At 46.4% G+C, this 20,935-nt stretch overlaps 3 protein-coding genes and 1 pseudogene across 6 annotated transcripts in view; 3 read left to right on the top strand and 1 right to left on the bottom strand.

Annotated features, from left to right (window-relative positions):
• Window positions 1-13,174, top strand: part of POPDC2 (popeye domain containing 2) — a 36,260-nt gene extending 23,086 nt beyond the window's left edge. Inside the window, exon 4 of the mRNA XM_064374662.1 lies at window positions 13,085-13,174. The gene's annotated coding sequence lies outside the window, so the exon portion shown is untranslated. The remainder of the gene's footprint in view (window positions 1-13,084) is intronic.
• PLA1A (phospholipase A1 member A) overlaps window positions 1,337-20,935 on the bottom strand; it is a 40,103-nt gene continuing 20,504 nt past the window's right edge. The window contains exons 7-12 of one of the 4 annotated variants that reach the window (XR_001109185.3): window positions 20,201-20,368; window positions 18,411-18,500; window positions 13,477-13,589; window positions 10,175-10,339; window positions 8,243-9,642; window positions 1,337-3,069 (exon numbers count right to left, since the gene is read on the bottom strand). Coding sequence is in view for 2 of the 4 variants with exons in the window: in XM_012463941.3 (XP_012319364.1) it covers window positions 9,558-9,642; window positions 10,175-10,339; window positions 13,481-13,589; window positions 18,411-18,500; window positions 20,201-20,368 (617 nt within the window). In the remaining 2 variants the exon portion in view is untranslated. Of the gene's footprint in view, window positions 3,070-8,075; window positions 9,643-10,174; window positions 10,340-13,476; window positions 13,590-18,410; window positions 18,501-19,106; window positions 19,428-20,200; window positions 20,369-20,935 lie in introns of those variants that run through there. The other 3 variants (XR_010342004.1, XM_012463941.3, XM_012463942.3) reach the window with 3 other exon arrangements.
• Window positions 3,005-4,017, top strand: LOC135274220 (large ribosomal subunit protein uL16-like; annotated as a pseudogene).
• LOC105725026 (transcription and mRNA export factor ENY2-like) lies at window positions 13,441-15,654 on the top strand. The gene has a single exon (XM_064374664.1). It carries the CDS (start codon window positions 15,148-15,150, stop codon window positions 15,451-15,453), a length of 306 nt encoding a protein of 101 aa, XP_064230734.1. The 5' UTR covers window positions 13,441-15,147; the 3' UTR covers window positions 15,454-15,654.

Below are 20,935 nucleotides of genomic sequence, written 5' to 3'. Positions count from 1 at the left end.
AAGCAGAGGCAAAAACCAGTGAGAGACCCTGGAAAGAAGAATTGCCTGGAGAGGGAAATTGAGTTCATCTCCAAAGTTCGGCGCCTCTTCGCTTTCTATTCTCGATACCCTGGTTTCCTGTACACACCCACACAAACCTTAAGGTAGAAGTGAAAACGATTCTCTCAGCAGTTTCACTTCTGATCACTGTCATTGAATTCATGCACTGATACGTGGCTTCTGCTCAGAAATTTACCTGGGAATTATGAGACTGTGGGGAGCAGTGTATGTCACATTCAGAATGCTGGTTCACTTCTCTGATATCACCCTTCCTGTAAGTGTCCTTATCTAACACATGATCACCAACTGCCACATGATTGTGTGACTGCCATGGGGGAGCCCAGGACACAGCACACGAATCGGATTAGTTCAGCCTGTAAACTGAGCCTTTGCTTAATAGCCTGGAGTTGCCCTCCACCCCTCAGCCCTCAGGCCTGAAATCCTATCATCCCTCAAACCCAGTACACATGTCCTCTGCCTACCCACACTCTCCTGGCCTTCACCTCGCTCTCAGCATTGACCAGTCCCCTTCAGGACATTTGCAGCGTCCTCTGGTACCACCCTCCTCAGCTCTCATCCCTGGCTAGGCACTTGAGGGCTATGGAAGTCTTACCACTGTGGCCCAGCACCTCACACAGGGCCACATGTATGACATTTAGTTGGCAATTCTTAAATGTTGGTTAAACTCGGCTGTTAGCTGCCAGTAGGACAATTCATGTGTCCCTTTTGGCAAGGGTAAGGTTAACGGTTGGGATTTTAGAGACTTCTAGTTACACTTTCCAGTTTTCTTTTGCTTCTCTCCCTATTCAAACCAGCAGGAAAAGAGAGTAGTTCAGGGGTTGGTGCCAAAAACCGGAGCCTTATGAGGGCGAATAGACAGGAAGGGACAGATCTCAGACACATTTTAAGAAATTGAGAGACAGAGTCTAAGTATAAATCATATATTGGGGGGAAGGAGGCAAATGGCTTAAAAAATTTTTTTAGCACTGTGATGTTCTGAGTCAAAGATGACTCAGGCTTCAAGCCTGAATGATTGGATCATAGTGGTAGCTATTACCTTAAAAAAAAAAGGAGGAACAACTTTGGGGAAGATGTTGATTTGCTTTTGGATGGATTGAATTTAGACTATTGTCAGCTCACTGAGTAGACACGTAATGCAAACAGTTGTTTCAATAGATAATGGTGAATGTTAAGGATCAGAGAGGATTCCAAGGCCTTCCTAAGGCATAGGAGGACTCAGGCACTGGGATACTCTCATCACCCCCACGTTTTTCTTAAGGAGAAGAAACCTACCTCCTCTGAGATGGTGAGGCAGTGGGGAGTTGTGATGGTCATCCCAGGGATTGGGGTATGCCCAGGTGTGAGATCAGAGATGTGTTTGAGGCCATGGGGAGCAGTGTATGTCACTTTCAGAGTGTCAAACTTGGGACCACTCAGCAAAGAGATCAAGGGCTGGGTGAGAATTCAGCAATTACAGAAGATTTATGTTTCAACACAATATTCTTTTTCCTACAGATTTAGAGCTTTTAAAGTGTAATATTGATACATAAAATTTTAAAACAAGATGAGTACATGAAGGCCATTTTTGACACTTATGAAAAGACATTAAGCCCTCCTTTAAAGTTAAACCTCTCTGTACCTGACCTTCTCTCCCTGCCTTTGTCCATGCCACTAAGATTACTGTCTTTAATTCAATTCAAGGAGTTTTATTGCATGCTTACAATGAATTACAGTGTTTTGGGCACACAGAGAAAAAGAAAACATAGCCCCTGCTTTTAAAGACTTTACAATCTCATCATAGAAGCCTGACATACATGCAATAAGCTATTAACCACCATTGCAAGGCAGCATAGATACTGACTGATAGGACATATGGGTGACCAGGTCCCCTGTAGGAGATAGAACTGGAAGTGGACCCTGAATTATGGATAGAATATAAAAGCTGAGGGGATGGGAAGGAGCAGGAGCAAAGGCATGGAGGTGACATTGACCACAGTATGTTTTAGACTGGCTTCAGCACACAGGGGAAAATGGCAGATAATTTTAGTTAGGCAGAGTAGGGCCAGATTGAGGAGCCCTATTTATCGAATACATCTTGGTTGCAAGTGCTAGAAACTGACGTGATCAGGCTAAACTGTATAACATGGTGATTAGAGCTCAGATTCTGAAGTCAGACGGCCTTGGTGTGAATCCTGATTTTATCCATTGCTAACTGTACTGGGCAGGTTACTTAATTTCCTTGTCCCTGTTTCCTCATATGTAAAATGAAGTAATACATGGATTTATTGGGAGGATTAAATAAGATAATTTGTGCAAGGTAATTGAAAGTTTACCTGGCACACACTAAATGCTCGGGAAGTGTTATCTTTTTTGTTGATAATGTTGATGATGTTGATAATGATGATGAAGCAAAGGAGAACTTATCATAAGGATACAGTGGGGCCTTATGGAATTCAAGGTCAGGAATGTCAGGACATTTTAATATGGGACTAGATCAGAAAGCCATCAGGGAAAACAGAAAGCCATCAGGGACCGAGTCACCATCTTCTATTTCTGTTTCTCTTAGGAGAACTACAAAATGTTTCTGTTCTCTAACAGAGCAGTCTTCCCCGTTTCTCTGTTCTCTTGGTGGAATATGTTCGTCCTCAGCTCCTGAGTTCATATGGAACAGTTCCAACCACCAGCAGAGAAGCACAACTGCCTCTTAGTATAATTTCAGACTTTCAGGAAGGAAATCTATCTTGTCCAGAATAAGTCAGGTGTCTACTTCTGGTCCATTCAGCTGGGTCTGAGGACAGGGTCATGCAGTACAATTTGGGCTGCCCATCTTCTAGATGGGGGTCAGTTCTTAGAGAAAGGGATGACTCTTAAGCTCAAAAGACACTCCAAGCTCTTTTCCTCTGGTGTGCTACTGAAGATCCTGGTGTCACCAAGGGCTGCTGCCCGACCTGGTGTTACCAGTATTGTAAGAATGACTCAAAGCCTCGCTTCTTCCGAGGTATTCCTGATGCTAAGATTCGCATCTTTGACCTGGGGTGAAAAAGGTAAAAGTGGATGAGTTTCCTCTCTGTGGCCACATGGTGTCAGATGAATATGAAGTGCTCTCCTCTGAAGCCCTGGGGGCTGCCCAAATTTGTGCCAATAAGTACATGATAAAAAGTTGTGGCAAAGACAGCTTTCATATCTGAGCGCAGCTCCACCCCTTCCCCGTCATCCACATCAACAAGATGTTGTCTTGTGCTGGGGTTGGCAGACTCCAAATAGGCACGTAAGGTGCCTTTGGAAAGCCCCAGGGCACTGTGGCCAGGGTTCACATTGACCGAGTTGTCATGTCCGTCCACACCAAGCTGCAGAACAAGGATCATGTGACTGAGGCCCTACGCAAGGCCAAGGTCGAGTTCCACCAGAAGATCCACATCTTGAAGTGGGGCATTACCAAGTTCGATGCGGATGAATTTTAAGACATGGTGGCTGAGAAATGGCTCATTCCAGATGGCTGCAGGGTCAAGTACATCCCCAGTGGTGGCTCTCTGTACAAGTGGTGGGCTCTGCACTCATGAGGGCTTCCACTATGCTGTCCCTCCTAATGCCCAACAATAAATCCTACTTTCTGTCTACCTAAAAAAAAAAAAAAGAGAGAGACACCTCAAAATGACTAGGCATCTACCAGAGCAGTGGTCTCCAATGTTTTTGGCACCAGGGATGGTTTTGTGGAAGATAATTTTTCCACGGACCAGTGCAGTATGGGAGAGGTGGTGAGGGGGATGGTTTCAGGATGAAACTGTTTTACCTCAGATCATCAGGTATTAGATTCTCATAAGGAGCACACAACCTGGATCCCTTGCATGCACAGATCACAATAGGGTTCACACTCCTAGAATCTAACGCCACAGCTGATCTGACAGGAGATGGAGCGCAGGTGGTAACGTTCACTCGCCCAGGGGTTGAGGAATGTACCAGAGCACTCTAGCCTTCTGACCTGAGGAATATGATTTTTTTTTTTTTTTTTTTTTTTTTTTTTGAGACAGAGTTTCGCTCTTGATACCCAGGCTGGAGTGCAATGGCACGATCTCGGCTCACCGCAACCTCCGCCTCCTGGGTTCAGGCAATTCTCCTGCCTCAGCCTCCTGAGTAGCTGGGATTACAGGCACGCGCCACCGTGCCCAGCTAATTTTTTGTATTAGTAGAGACGGGGTTTCACCATGTTGACCAGGATGGTCTCGATCTCTTGACCTCGTGATCCACCCGCCTCGGCCTCCCAAAGTGCTGGGATTACAGGTTTGAGCCACCGCGCCCGGCCTGAGGAATATGATTTTTAAGACAATGGTGTTCCTTTAGGAATTCCAAGGGAGGATATCTGGTAAACAACCACTGAGGTCTCAGGATCTGAGTGAGAAAATGAGTATATTCTATACTTCAGATTCTGTTGAGGATAATGTTAAGGAAAATTCCACTCCGAATTTGTCTCTGAAATAGATCTTTGTGATCCAAGAGTGAAGATAAGTTATACATATGCAGCCGAATATCATTTTGATATGTTAATGTAATTTTTTCCAAGAATTGTCTGTGACCCTATGACTCTATCCTTTTTGGGCAGTAGGTGATGAAAGATCTGCTGCCTCAAGGAAGACTGGCAGAGCAGAGGCAATATCAAGAGTCAAGGCAGATTTGTGGCTTTTGCTGTTTTTAAAAATGATGTGGAATCATATTTGGTCGAGAAAGACAATAAAGATTAGAGTAGCAACTATCACACTAGAGAATAGAAAACCAAAGTTGGTTCTTTGAAAAGATCAATGAAATTGTCAAATCTTTAGCTAGACTTACCAAGAAAAAAAAGAGAGAAGACTAAAATTATTAAAATCAGGAATAAGAGAGGAGACATAATTACTGACCTTATAGAAATGAAAAGAATTCTAAAAGAATATCACAAACAATTGTGCGCCAACAAACTAGATAACTTAAATAAAATGGACAATTCCAAGAAAGGTACAAGTTACTGAAATTGACTCAAGAGAAAAAGAAAATCTGAATACATCTGCAACAAGTGAAGACACTAAATTACTGAAAAACGAAAGAAAAGCCAATGCTGAGATGGCGTCACTAGTGAATTATGCCAATGATTAAGCCTTAGTTGTGAAAATACTTTCCAGGACCACTTATTTATTCATTTTCTGACAAATATTTGCGAAGCTACTGTATGCTAGGTACTTGGAGTACAACAACAGACGAGACAAAGTCCCTGATGGCCAAGGGCTTGATTTTTCACGAGAATATTTGTAATCAAGGCAAATATTGATTTGTGAGCTGCTGACAAGGGAAACTATTGTGAACTCACAGAGTCTGCACAGGACTTTATGGAGCACTGGGGTTGTGTGCCAAACTGTTTATCTGACTGCAGTCACCTCCATCCATGCTTCCATCTCTTCTCTCCTCTCCCCTGTCCTTCTGCTTCACCTCTTTCTCCTTCCGTTGATGCAGCCAGCCCTGCTATTGAGAGTGAGTACACCTGTCCCCTTTGCTGTTAACCACTCTGCAGTCACTAGAAAATCTCACAGCTGTAGGACACCAGCTGTGAGAGGAGTGGAAGGTCTTTCCTACGTCTGTTCTCAAAGTGTGGATCATCAGACCTTGAAAGAGGATGGGAAGTCATTTTCTCCCTCATCAACCCATCCCATTCTCTCCCTGGCATCTTGTGCTCCAGACGTTGAGTACAGCATTCCAAAATGCTGCTGAAGATGGGCTCTCTCCTACCTGTCACCAAGCTGTGTCAGTGAGAACCAAGCTCCCACAACATCTAGTGTAGAAAGGGCAGAGGAACCTTAAACATCATTCATCTGGAAATTTAGTGATGGTTAATAGAGGAATGTCCCCTGGGGTCTGAATCTTTTCTTTTCTTTCTTTCTTTTTTTTTTTTTGAGACAAAGTTTCACTCTTGTTGCCCAGGCTAGAGTGCAATGGCATAGTCTTGGCTCACCGCAACCTCCGCCTTCCAAGTTCAAGGGATTCTCCTGCCTCAGACTCCCAAGTAACTGGGATTACAGGCACCCGCCACCACACCCAGCTAATTTTTTGTATTTTTAATAGAGACAGGATTTCACTATGTTGACCAAGCTGGTCTCAAACTCCTGACCTCAGGTGATCTGCCTGACTTGGCCTCCCAAGCTGTTGGGATTACAGGCATGAGCCGCAGCACCTGGCCAGGTCTGAATATTTTCTATAAGAAACGCTAGCACCCTTATAACCTTTTTTTCATCGCTTACAACCTTCTTCCTTAGTCAACTGAAGTTTGTCTGTTTCACAGTGAGCTGCACTGGGCACGCGACCTGTACACCGGACACGGCACCATGCAGGCCCCACACTTGGTTTCGTGCTCTGCTGTCACCATCTTGAAATTCTCAACTTTTTGAATAGGAGCCTGTATTTTTGTTTTGCATTGGATCCTGCAAATTACATAGCCAGTCCCACAGGGCTGCATTGTGGACCGATAGGCAGGACTTCTCGGTTGTGTTTCTGAGTCTGGCTAGAGTGGTGAAGAATCACCTGGCTCTGGGGCTGGAGCTGGCATTTGAATAATGGCTCCTTTACTTACTAGACCTGTGGTCTTGAAAGTTCTTCAGCCTCTTGGTTGCTTTATCTGTAAAGTGGGATAATAATAGCATGTATTTCATAGGCTCGCTGAGAGGATAAAATATGTTAATACATATGAAACACTCAGAACAGTGCCCGGAACATAGTAAAAAGCTGTGCGATGTTGGATGTTTTTGTTGCATGGCTATTCCAAGGTCACATGACTCTGTGTCTTTCGGCAGTGTATCTTGCATTTGGTGGTGAATCCGCCTGTTGAACTGAATTAGTTCTGTAATATTCTCTGTTCATGAAAAGACTGCAGCAGAGTGAGCAAAGTGGGCGTGGAAGGGAGACCCAAGCTCTGCTTTTGCTCTGCCATTGAGCAGAGTTCCGTGTTAGCGCTCCCTTTTTCATAACCCCACAGACATCCCCCGCTACTTAAAACTGTGTTTCCCAAAGTGTGGACCTGGATGATTTTAGGTACCACAGGGACCCAGCATTAAACAACATTCCATCTCATAGACAGTTACACGTGTTTTATATTCTTTCCAGCCACCGATTACACATTAAAAAAGCCTCCACTCAGTGTTGATACGTTTTTAACAACTCTCACATACTTGTACATTTTTCCTCTTTAATAAAGAAAAAATGTTGCCTCCTTAATATGAAAGGAAAAAAAAAAAAACAGGAAAAAACAGGCCCAGGGCTTTGAGCCTGCATCAGACCATAGTATCTAGTTGGAATGCTAAACATTACAATGGTCTCATTGTATTTGTTTCTAGGATTAATTTATGAATAGAGAAACTGGTTTTTCCATGTAAGGTAATAATCCAAAGTTTCTGACTGGGAGCAAAATAACATGTGAGAGAGTCTAACAGTGTTTAAAAATAAGACAATATTAGCAAAGAAACACAGGGCTATGGTCAAAAGCAGAACGGAAAGTGTGAGGCCACTGAAAAACAGATTGGGTCAGTTTAACACTAGTTAACATCAGCATCACAAAGTATAATTTTTTTTTTTGAGACTGAATCTCATTCTGTCTCCCAGGCTGAAGTGCAGTGGCACAATCTCAGCTCAATGCAACCTCTGCCTCCTGGGTTCAAGGGATTCTCCTGCCTCAGTCTCCCGAGTAGCTGGGATTACAGGTGTGTGCCACCACACCTGGCTAATTTCCAGCTAGTTTTTTTTTTTTTTGTATTTTTAGTAGAGACAGGGTTTCACCACGTTGGCCAGACTGATCTTCAACTCCTGACCTCAAGTGCCTTGGCCTCCCGAAGGGCTGGTATTACAGGCATGAGCCACCGTGCCTGGCCCACAATATGATTTTCATCACAGAAATGTAATACGCATTTGGAAAAACAAGCAACGAGCAGTAGGGAAAACTAAGGAAGAAGTATTTGCTAAGCAGTGTCTCCCAGGAAGGCAATTGGAAGCGCAGCGTGATACAGCTCAGGATGAGAGCTAGGTAATACAGCTAGGGAGGAACCTTGGTGGAGTAAAGAGAGGGAGTAAAGGAAAGAAGCGTTTTTGGCTTAAGGGAAAATAGAAAACTGCAAGCCTACCTAGTAGGGAACGTGTGCATTCTTTAGACATGACTGCGATCATGCAGACAGTTAAGCATCTTTGTGAGCCTCACCTGTCCTTTTGGTTGCATTTCCAAGGCCTGGACGAAGGCTGAAGCTCTGTCTCCTGGTGCCCTGGCTGACTTGGCCTGTTGCTTACATCCTTCTCCCAGTCTTTATTGTGGAGAGTGAATCAGCAAGTCAGTGGTTTCCTTTTAAAGCACATTTATTTATGTTTTTTTAAAATGTGAATTTAAAGAATAAAAGAATCCAGGGGGAACCTGGATTTGTGAAGACGGTGAAGGCTTGTGCCATATCTATTAGTTCTCCACCCGCTTCCCATCCTCTCTACACCCTTCTCTGTCCTGCTCTATGCCCTGGGCCTGTTGATGCCATGTCAATGTGTTATTTGCCCTCTGGCTTCTGTTGGGGGTCCTTAATGGGGAGCACTAGCAGGAAAGTGGGGGAGGAGGAAGAGTGGAGTCAGAGAATCTGTGCTCCTGCTCCCTCCCTGCGGAGTTGCTGCTGGCTGGCTGTGTCCCTCCACTGCAGGTCTGCAGCCACTGGTGCTTCCCCTCCTTCTCTGACCTCTTCAGGGCTAGGGTAGTAGCAGCTTCTACTGCCACTAGCTTCAGGGAACTGCATTATCCCTGTAGTTTCCCCACGAAATACTATTGCAAATAGCCCTTTTGTTAAATTCTTCTCAAATAACCCAGACTGAGCACACAATCTGTTTTTTGCTGGGATGTGGCTGATATAAGTTTATTTACAAAGATCAAAGTTAGGGAAACACTAATCCAGAAGAAATCTACCTGTATTCCCCAAGATCTCTCTGATCTCTCAAACCTTCCAGATAGCCAGAGGAGGTAATGGTCAGGGTTGGTAAACGGTGCAGTCTTCCTCCCCACACTTCATCCCCTCTCTTGTTCCAAATACTTCTTTCAGTTGCTATTTTAATAGAGATAATGCAATACTGTTTTCTCCAATCCCACAGAGTATAAATCGCAACTTTTTGTAGGTAACAGAATTCCATTCAAGTAAAATAATTAAATGTTTCAGGTACTCCATGAAGTTTTATTTTTTAAAAATTCTTTATTCTATAAATGTTTCTATTGAATCCTAAGTACAGATGCCCAAGCAGACGGAGCAACTGCAGTTAAGTATGCATAGGAAAGCTCAAATGGGTATGTACAGAAGATGAGCAATGGAAACCAAGTTCTGTCAAACGAGTTCTTCCTCCCCTCCGGGATAGCTAATTATGGGGAAAATAAGAAAGGGCTTTGCCTTTCTCCTTAGTAGTAATAGTCTACCATAAGCTGCACGCACACATCCCTCATCACACCTCCCTAAGAGAAAAAATGCAGGGACATGTGTCTTGCCCAGGTTAAACTATACACAGGCTATCTTCAGATTATGAGAAACAGTCACACTTGCTTGTAAGTCCACTGGTTCAGGTAAGCAGACCGTCTTTTTACTGTAAGAGAAGAGCAATAAGAGAGCAGGTTCTTGGTTGGTCAGGAGACAGGGCTTGGCATTGTGTGGCTTTTGAGTTCCCATGATGTCTGCTGAAAGAAGTCTGCAACCACCTACAATTAAAAGCCAGTTCCTGTGGTCCAAGTGCCCAGGGGTGGTAAGGCTGATGACATAAATGCCTTTAGAGGAAGGGAGAGGGGATGTGAATTCTGGATCCACACCCATGAATGTGACCCATGACACGTTTGGAGTGGAGGACACGGAGGAGAAAATATGCAACAAGAAAACTTTGTTCTAATAAAATCTTACATAGAAACCAAATATGTAGAATAAATACGGTGGAGTTTCCCCAACCCAAGATGGTCCCACAGGAGGTTCTGGAAAACCCTGGGTTCTGGAAAACTCTATCATCTCTGCTTCTAAGATGATAATCACCATCACGGGATTGAACCTCAGCGGGCAGCCCGTCTATGGCCAGGATTGGTCCTTGATGTGTGTGTGTGTCTGGGGCGGAGGTGGATGCTGGGGCTTACCTGTCATGGACAGGCAAAGGAGCGGTGCAGAACTTCCCAACAACGGTAGTCCAGTCTTTTTTCCAAACTCGACTGGAAGACCGCAACTTGAATTTCACTTGGTTTATCCGGCACTGTGGGGTGGCATGGGCTATGATTCCTTTCCCCTGCCATTGCTGCTTAGGGCTGCAAGAAATGAGGAAAAGGAAAGTAAATGACGGCAGCACTGACTGCCTGTACTTCTGCTTTGGCTCTGCTGGGGCTCTGCTGGTGGCACGGGTTGGCTGTCAGGCACCAGGGGGTTGGTTCCTTACCACAGTCCTTTGTGTCACCCTCACCAGCCCCTCTGCCCCACACCTACAGCTTTGAGTATGACCAAGAAAGTAGTTGTTGATTTTTTAGAGTGAACAGGTGGACACTGCAGCAAAATAGTCGCTCTTGGATTTTCGTATCTGGAAAAACTGTTCCTCATTCTTGGATTCCCAGCTGGAGGAGACCTTCACTTTCAGATCCAATTACCCAGAAGTAGAAACCTCTTTTAGGACATTTCTTTTCAAAGAATTTGTGTAAGAGCTACTTTGTTTTAGGCTTAGGTTTGAATGTGTGGGTGGAAACAGCAACAAGAAAACAGATCATGAAGCGCAGACAGAGCTGCGTGGAACCCAGGTTTGGTCTTTCCAGCTGCACGGCTTTGGACGAGTTACCTAACGTGGAAAGGTGGCTGTGGAGTCACACAGCAACCAGGTGTAAGTCCCAGCTTTCCTACATGCTGCTATGAACTTGAACCACAGGGTTTGGTTCATACTGATTTCAGCCTAGGAGGCTCAGAGTGAAAACGGCATCCAGTTATCTCTTAATCCTCCCTCTCGGCTTTGCCTCTCAGATTCCCCATCTGTTTAAAGATTCAGGCACCACCTTGGAATGAGACAAAGATGAGGGGTGAGCATGAAATGATCAGCCTAGCAGGGTGCTTTCCAAAGGGCTGTGGTACCCTCTAGGTACTAAGTACCCAAGACAAAAGCAAAAAATCATGAGATTTTCAGTGAGGAAAGTCTTCATGCTGGGTACAAGGCACAGCCCAGCCAGCAGAGCCTGAGGGTGTTGAGTTGGGGATCAGGGAGGGAGCCCAGCAGGGTGGCACTGCACAGCCCTGGGGTTGTGTGTGTGTGTGTGGGGGGGGGGGTGTTTGGAGTCAGTTTAGTTTAGTTTAGTTTAGTTTTGGACGGAGTTTCTCTCTTGTTGCCTAGGCTGGAGTGCAATGGCGCAGTCTCAGCTCACCGCAACCTCCGCCTCCCAGGTTCAAGCGATTCTCGTGTCTCAGCCTTCTGAGTAGCTGGGATTACAGGTGCCTGACACTATGCTCAGCTAGTTTTTGTATTATTAGTAGAGACGGGGTTTCTCCGCGTTGGTCAGGCTGGTCTCGAACTCCTGACCTCAAGTAATCCGCTCGCCTCAGCTTCCCAAAGTGCTGGGATTACAGGCATGCGCCACCGTGCCCAGCTGGTGTCTATTTTTTAAAGCTCTCCAGGTGATTCTAACATGCAGCCAGGGTTGTGGGTCATTTCCGTGACTCTTGCCAGTGTTGCGGGACCTACCAATGGGCTAGAAGATTAGGAAAACACCTTTCTAGAAGTAGCACAACCTTGAGCTGATCTAATGAAAGGTACTCGGCTAATTGATAGCCAGTCACAAATCTGCCAGGCCCCGTGGGCACCTGCAGGCCTGTGTTGCAATCCCAATGGCTGTACCTAGCTGAGTGACCTTGGGTGAGTCGGGAGGAACCCCAGCTAGTGGCCAGGGATTTGAGAGCGAAGAAGTGCGCTCCTTCCAGCAGAAACTTGTAGCGCCTCCTAACAGAGTTCATGTCCGACATCCCAGCCTGAGAAATATCTCCAAACTCACATCTGATCTCATCACTGTCCTGTTTAAAACTCCCAGTGGCCCTCCAAACTACTCTCAGAATAAAAACCTGTCCTTCAAGGCCTGGCAGAGTCTGGTCCCGACTTGCCTCTCCAGCCTCACACCATCCCCACAACCCCAAATCTGTGATCCAGACACACCAAAGGTGTCCCATTCTCCCTAAACCTGGCCTGGGTAGTTCCTGGAAAGCCTTGGAATTTCTGCTCATCATATCCTTAGCCTCTGTCAGGCTCCGTTTTCTATGCTGTCACTCTTAGGGCATTCTCACACATTTACGTGTCTGTGCACTGGTCATTTCTCTGTTTGCTCTGGATTGATCTATTCCCCTGCAGTTTCCCCCACCAGCAGGTTCCAGCGAGGTCTAATCCAGTGGAAGCAAGCTCAGGTGGGTGGCTGCTTTGGGCAGGGATTCCAGAAGGACTGCAGTTCCCATGGGTTCAGCTCCTGCCAAGCAGCCTACCCTGTGGACCCAACTTTTCCAGCATCATCCCTGCTCTGTCCCTCTAGCCCTAGGGCGGTAGTGGCTCATTGCTCCTGTTGTGAGTAATCTCTGCATTGCTTTCTCCTCTCTCCTGTAGTTTTCCGGCTCACCCAACACACTTGTAATGAGTGTGCTCTGCTAAATTCCTTCTCTTGGACCATCTCTGGTTTCCTGACTGGACCCTGACTGAGACAGTGACATTATCTGACAGTGCCTCCTGCTAGCTTGTAAATAAGTAACCAGATGCTTTTTAAAGAAGCATGCACCATGGCTGCTGACTTCCTATCCCCTGCAGGCTGTGGCTCCCTACAGTTGGGGTTCTTTGCCCTCTCACTTCAAGCGTGGTCCCACCAGTTCCTAAACCCAAGTCTTTTTTTGGGAAGGGAATGATCAGCCCCAGTTCCAGGAATCACCCAGCATTAAGCCCTCCTGGCCACTAGTCTGGCCTTCAGCTTGCACTCATTTGCTGACTGACCCTGTGTCTCAGATTCTCTTCTGGTAACTGACCTAGAACTGCTCCCCTTTCCCAGGACTGGGTGCTCTCCAGGCTCTGGCTGGCCCTCCCTGGGCTAGTGACTGAGGCCCTCCTACCTACTGACATCCCTGATACTCATACTGCCTGGATTCCCGAGCACTGTTTCCTCTCAGGGACCTGATTCCTATGTCCTCTCCACCTGCTGGGACATGCCATTCCTGCTGCCTGCCCTGCCTGCTCTCATCTGAATTTGCTATACTTGGACCTACTACTGAGCAGCTCCCAGCACGTGCCTGCGGCTGGATCTACAGTAGGTGCTGCCCCCAGCCCAGCTGGCTGGACTCATGCATCAGCAATCACACAGTACCTGACCTGAGATGTCCATGTGTGTCAAATGAAAAGGTAATCGACTCCTAAGGGGAGGGGTCAGCCAGGTGGGACACTTACGTACATGGTGATCATAACCGAGGAGGTGACGTTACTGCTAAGGAAGGTAACCTCGATGTTGGTGTCCTTGTTTCTCAGTTCCTTCATGTGAAACTCCACCAGGCTGTGATGCGCTAGGAAACCGAAGCACAGCAGAGACTGGGCCCAAGGGCAGAAGGCACAGAGAGCAGCAGTGAGGTTGGGAATCTTGGCTCTGTCTCTTACTAGCTGTGTGCCCAGGAGCAATTATTTATAATCTCAGATCCTCAGTTTTCCCAAGTGTAAACTGGGGACAATAGAAATAGACACCCTAGAGGTCTGAAATAAACGGGTTAATAGGTATGAAGCCCTCAGGACAGTGCCTGTGCCTAGGAAGCCTTCAGTAATGTTAGTTTTTGTTATTTTGTAATACTAATGTTTCACTCCCCTTGTTTGGTGACATTTTCATGGTGGGGTGATCTTAGCCAAAAAGCATCTGTCATATGCAGCTATCCTTTGAAGGTTTGTCTCGTCTCCAGATTCATGTTTAAACTGAATGCTCTGTGCAGCAGTATTGAGAGGTGGGGCCTTTGGGGGAAGGGATTAAGTCGTGAAGCCTCTACCATCATGAACGAAATAGTGCCTTATAGAAGGGCTCAAGGGAACTAGGCAGGCCCTTTTTTACTTTCTGCTGTGTGTGAACTGCGTGTGAACACAGTGTCTGTCCCCTCTGGAGAACGCAACAGCAAAGCACCTTCTTGGAAGCAGAGTGCAACCCTAATGGACATGGAATGCCAGCGCCTTCATCTGGGACTTCCCAGCCTCCAGAACTGTGGGAAAATAGATTTCCGAGTTTTGTAAGTTACCCAGTCTCAGGTACTGTGTCATAGTAGCACAAAGAGACTAAGACACAAAGAATTAACTCATAAGGCTGGGCGCAGTGATCCCAGCACTTTGGGACTCATGCCTGTACTTCTAGCACTTTGGGAGGTGGGCGGATCACCTGAAGTCAGGAGTTTGAGACCAGCCTGGCCAACATGGTGAAACCCCATCTCTACTAAAAACATAAAAATTAGGCGGGCATGGTGACGGGCACCTGTAATCCCAGCTACTTCAGAGGCTGAGGCAGGAAATCACCTGAACCCGGAAGTTGGAGGTTGCAGTGAACTGAGATGGTGCCATTGCACTTCGCCTCTCCTCTACCTGTACTTCTTCATTTGTCATATTTTTTGGGCTAATTTTGGGGAGGGGAACATAACCTTGATGCAGGTGAACTGAGTACTAAGTTGGAGGAGTGCTATGGCCCGTCTGGACTCCCTGGGGCTAGTAACAGGGCTCACCAAAAGGTGCCAAGATGCCAAGAACCCACGAGAAGAAAAGAGCCTTGCATGCTTCCCCTCCACGGAGGAGGACATCGGACACCACACCCCTCTGTCTCTCCTTCTCAGTTGTTACTATGGGATATCAATTGTTATGGGGATGGGCAAGAGCTGAACTGGAATGGATGATATTTGCAATGTGGAAAAAATAGCTAACTTACATAAGCTTTTGGAATTTAATTATCAGGGCTGAGTTCCCTATGTTATATTATTAATACTTCTTTCTTTGCTAGCAGGCATCATTAAGAAAGTTTTCTAAGATTCTGTGGTAGGTAACGGTCATCTGCGCAAGGGTCATTTTGTCACTGGGAAGGGACGGCCCTTGCCTGTGGTGATGGTGGTTAGCAAGATGAACCAAGAAGCGCAGATGAGAGCAGCAATTAACCAAAAGTTGTTAGAAACTGGAGAAAGAGAATGCCTCAAAGAGTTGCCAAGAGCTAAATTAATTGAATGTGGCTGGAAGGGTCAGTTGAGGTCACACTGTAAAGAGGTAATTAAAGAAAAAGGGCCAGAACACATTACTGTTGATGACCTGGTGGCTGAAATCACTCCAAAAGGCAGAGCCCTGGTACCTGACAGTGTAAAGAAGGAGCTCCTACGAAGAGTAAGAACGTTCCTTGCTCAGCATGCCAGCCTTTGAGACTAAATTAGATTGTGTTGTTCTGTGGTTTTATTTCTGAAAGTAAAACTTGCCGTAAATTAGAAAACAGTTTCCCAAAATAAAATCCTTTTTTGTGTGATGGTATACAGTTTTCAGTAATGATGTATACATTGTATTGATTTTTTTCCCTAAACGTGTTATTTTAATAAATATCTCATGAATGAAAAAAACAAAAACAAAAAAACAGGTTCTTGCTCTGTTGCCCAGGCAGGAAGACAATGGCACAATCAGCTCATGTACCTTAAACTCCTGGGCTCAACCAATTTTCTCACCTCAGCCTCCCTAGTAGTGAGAACTACAGGTGAGCACCATCATGCCTGGCTAATTGTAAACAATTTTTGTAGAGACAGGGTCTCACTATGTTGCCCAGGCTGGTTTCAAACTCCTGTCCTCAAGAGATCCTCCCACCTTGGCCTCCCAAAGTGCTGGGATTACAGATGTGAGCCACTGCTCCTGGTCTGCTTCTTCCTTTGCTAAGTTACCCTGGAGCCCCCAAGGGAGCCAGGCCTAATGTTGGGTGGGTGGGAATTGGTAGTGAAATCAAATCTGCACAGGAGCATGTCTCATATCGTACAACACAGAGTCCTGGGTGGCTGGTCAGGAGTCCTGGATCCAAGGCCCAAGCCTGCTGCTTACAAGCCATGCTGTCTAGCCTGAGACACTGAACCTCTCCGTGCCCCAGTTCCCTCATCTGCAAGCAGTAGTCCCCAACATTATCACACAGGACATGGTAAGGACGGAGTGAAGTAATAGAGAGAAGGTACACTGTGTGAAAAACTGTTCTATGAGGGAAAATATTGTTTAAAAAATATTATTTGGTAGAAGATCCTCTGCCCATGCTGGTGCATGCTCGGCACAGGTCAGCATTGCTGAAGTCAAAGCAGGCAGAGGGTGCTAGGCATGGGCGCCCAGGGCTATGATGTCCTGAGAGTGGCTGGAGAGCTGCTGGCCCCTACCCCCTCCTGAACATACCCATATCTGTCCAGGGAGGACCCAGCTTCCATCCCTAGAAGTGACAGCTCAGGGCAGAGCCCGCAGGCAGGCAGGCCTGTTTCTGTGCCCCTATGTGGTGCTGGAACAACCAGGGCTATGCTTCTGGAAGCGTGGGGAGGTGGGCTCAGAGCAAATATGAAACAGTCAGAAAAAGTATGGCTCTGTGAATCCTCTTGGCAGGGACCTTAACCTGCTTTTAACCTCCAGGCATTCCCCACACGTTCCTGTTAGGTGTATTCTTAGCTGTGCAGACACAGAGGCACCAGCTCAGGTTGCTGTGAACCTGCCCAGTTCAGGTTACAGTTTCCCTAACACACTGTCCTTTCTTTATTAAGGGGTAGGTGCACCTGGTGGCATTTTGCGATCACTTTAGTCTCCCAGGCTCCTTTGGTGATGGGGAGTGGACCTTAACCAGGAGTGGACCTATTCCAGCAGCTGGAATTCAAAGTCAGGATGTCTGGTCTTGGCAGCACCACCTCAACCACCAGACAAAACCTCCTCCCGCATGCTGACTCTGTGATGGGGTGGCGCCGACAGAAGGAAAGCAGAGAAATATGGCCTGCAGACAGCAGGTTCTCAGAAGGTGGAACCATGGTGGCGGCAAAGAAGGAGTATAGATTTTGGAATCGGAAGACCTGGAGTTGAGTTCTGACATTTTCACCCAGCTGCGGAGCCTTGGGCATGCCACTTGGTCTATCAGAGCTTCCCTTTCCTTGCACCTGCCTCTCCCAGTTGGGTTGTCGAATGAGCTGATATGGATGTGAAAAGCCCACTGTTGATTCTGTAGCCCACTTTGTTCCTAAAAGCTAGCCATAAATTTTCTCTGGCATGAAGGTAGAAACACCCTAACTATTCTTCTCCCAAATTCTCTAATTGACTAAGGGAAGGAAATTATTACTGACTGGGTTCCAGTCCCTGTGCTAGTGATCTCCTGTGTGCTATTTTATTTTATACTCACAGTTGCTTCTTTGAAGTAGGTACTGTTATGGTTCCCATTTCCACATGAGGATATAGAGTTCAGAGAGGTTAAATAACTTCCTCCTGATCATACAGCTGGTAAGTGGAGAAGCTGAGATTCGAATCCAGGTCTGGGTGAGCACAGAGTCTGAGCTCTCGGCTCCATATCACACATGGTACCAGGTACCAGGCCTTCTAGTACCAGGAAGATATTGTCACAAAGATCCCTCCACTGACCCGACACAAGCTGATCAGAAAATCAGTTAAAATTGGGTGGCATATAATTTATCATCTAAACTAGCATACTTCATCCTGTACACCTGATAAAGCAGACAGGACCCCAGGACATCCGGCATAAACCAGGAAGTATAGTCACCCTTGTTAAGATGCACATAGCATAGGGAAGGATGATGGTTCAGTTTGTAATGCATTTCATGGATTCTAAGACACATTTTTCATTCACGTTTAACATTGTTACAATCACCGGCATCTTCACTTCAAAGAAATGCCGTGGTTAGGAAAGACAGTGAGAAGCTGGAATGCATCTGTGAAGGGGAAGGACAGCAGAGGGAAAGGTTCAGTATTCCCCAGGGACCTTGGAGGCTGCCAGGGTGAGAAACACATAGAGTGGGTACCAAGGAGTGAGAAATGGGAGTGCAGAAAGGAGATGGCTACAGGACAACCCTTTAAATGCCACTCTAGAGAGAAGGCCCACTGGAGGATAAATTTCGAGGTAGGAGGAAATAGGATCAGTAGATAACGGGAAGAAGCCCCCAAGTCCTCATCTGAAGAGCAACCAGTTGGACTCACTCTGAAAGTTTTGGTTCAGACCAGGGACTGTTGCCCCACCTCCAGTGATACCTTTGCCCCTGTTGTTCACTCCCACCCAGCCTACCACACTGGGCTGGGCACAGCCCAAGCTGGAGCCCTGGACTCCTTGGGCAGCACCCTGGCAGAGCTAAGCTCATGCATTTCCCGCTACTCACTGCAGTACGGAGCACTAGAAGTGGTCAGGAGGTAGACTTTCACTTCCTTGGGAAGCGGCTCTATCTTGACACCACCTTGTTTCACCAGTCCTGGAAATAAAGAAGCAAAGATAGCAGAGTCCTGAGAAGGCTATCTTAGGGTCCCAAGCCCCCAGCCACATGTTTATTAATTCACACACTCATTTATTCCATAGACATCTACATTGTACACTCACTATGTGCTGTATTCTGGGGTGAGTCCTGGGATACCAGCAACTCAGTCTAGTGGGCGGTAAACACACACATAAACAGAGTACATTTTTCAGATCATCTGACTCATTATTCGCAGGTAATTATAAGAAATCTGAAGGGTCGGGGGCCGTGGCCCATGTCTATAATCCCAGTACTTTGGGAGGCCGAGGCAGGTGGATCATGAGATCAAGCGATTAAGACCATCCTGACCAACATGGTGAAACCCCGTCTCTACTAAAAACACAAAAAATTAGCTGGGCGTGGTGGTGCGTGCCTGTAGTCCCAGCTACTCGGGAGGCTGAGGCAGGAGAATCGCTTGAATCTGGGAGGCGGAGGTTGCAGTGAGCTGAGATTGCACCACTGCACTCCAGCCTGGTGACAGCGAGACTCTGTCAAAAAAAAAAGAAAGAAAAAGAAAGAAAGAAATCTGTAACTATATCTCTAACTTGCAAAACCAATCTCCTATAGCAGTTGTTTTCATGACACTTACATCCCATGCAGTGGGAACACAGTGAAGCAGGAAGTGTTTGACGTAAAGACTAGTGGATGGCAGGTGGGGAGAGGGCATTCTGAGAAGAGAGTATGGTTAGGACAAAGGCACACAGGTGAGGAAGCCTGAGGTACACTTGGAAGTACAAGGAGTTAGCACCATTGGGAGTTTAGTGCAAGAGAAAGTGTAGTGAGAGATGAGGCTGGGCAGACAGTGTGAGGCCATTGTTACACCTGCGGGTCCATGACAGTGTGAGGCCATTGTTACGTCTGTGGGTCCATGGCATCTGGGGGAAACTGACATATGCACAATGAGTAGGAAATAATGTTGGCTTGTTCTACCATTGGAAATGCCCCACTTTACTATTTTGTCAAGCTGGTACCCATTTCATTCATATAAGCAGTGACAGGCTGCTGCTGTCGAGTGGCAGACAGGGGTAGTGGGAAGTAAGAGAGCGTGGAAGGGAGAGAAACCATTTCTACCACCCAGGATTTTTTCCTGGAGCTCTTCATCCTGGATAACCACAGCATATTCATGGCAGTGGTCTGCACAAATGAAGTAGAGGATAGATCCTGCAGTCTTCCTGGCATCCTTTCCCCAGACTGGCCTGGATCATCCAGGAAGGTGTCCAAGCCCCTCAGCAACTAGGCATCCCCCCAGCTGCCATGACGCCACCAGAATTTCAGACCTCTAATGTGGATCTTGTGTTCCACTCTTAGGGATTCCCCACCACACAGAGATGGAGGGTCTATGAAGAACTGAAGAATGACCAGAAGTGAAAAAGATGTATAGACAGCATCCGGTCTGAGAGTGGGGGTCCTGAATGTGGAAAGGGTGGGTGTGGAGCAAGGATGGCCATAGGGAACACTATAGAGGGTGAGGAGTGGGGCACGAGGACCAACCACCCACCTCCAAGTAAGAACAGGCTGAGCACCTCATCGCTTAATTTTCCTTTCCTCAGTTGGATAGAATTCTTGACCATAGGAGATCAGGACATTAGGAGGGGACAACTAGCAGGGCTTGAATTTTTCCCACATTGTCAAAGGAAGTCAAAGGGGTAGGATTTTACCTATCCTTGGGCAGGAAAGCAGAAAAGGGTTAAAGCAATCCAGACAGTGTCCGGCAAGGAAGGCCTTGTAGCTGGCACAGGGAAAGGCCATCAGTGGACAGGAATTCTCCAGGACGCTGATGTAGAGGTCCACAGCCCTCATGTGGTCACAGAGTAGATAGTGATAACCTGAACAGAGAAAAGAAAACACACAACCAAGGTTCCCGTAAAGACAAACGGAATCTCCCCCTATGCTGCTTACTGAAACTCTTGCATTTTATACTACAGCAAATCATAAACACACGCTTGGGAGTTTCCTCAAATCACTTTTTAAAATTATTAACATACATGGTTACTATATTCTACTTTTTCATTTTTCTTTTCCTGAGATACGTCAGCATGATTCATCAAGAAAACTGCTTGATTTGAGATGTGCTCTTTTTTTTTTTTTTTTTTTTTTTTGAGATGGACCCTGTCACGCAGGCAGGAGTGCAATGGTGAGATCTCAGCTCACTGTAACCTCTGCCTCCTAGGTTCAAGTGATTTTCCTGCCTCAGCCTCCTGAGAAACTGGGATTACAGGTATGCACCACCATACCTGGCTGATTTTTGTATTTTTGGTAGAAACAGGGTTTTGCCGTGTTAACCAGGCTGGTTTCAAACTCCTGACCTCAGGTCATCCACCTGCCTCAGCCTCCCAGAGTGCTGTGATTACAGGTGTGAGCCACCATGCCTGGCCTTGAGATGTATTGTTACA

Source organism: Aotus nancymaae, unplaced genomic scaffold, assembly GCF_030222135.1.
Source record: "Aotus nancymaae isolate 86718 unplaced genomic scaffold, 86718_ANA_hifiasm-v0.15.2.pri h1tg000011l, whole genome shotgun sequence".
NCBI classification, from domain to species: Eukaryota; Metazoa; Chordata; class Mammalia; order Primates; family Aotidae; genus Aotus; species Aotus nancymaae.
Note: the sequence above shows the minus strand (reverse complement) of the source record. Positions and strands in the feature narration are given on the sequence as shown.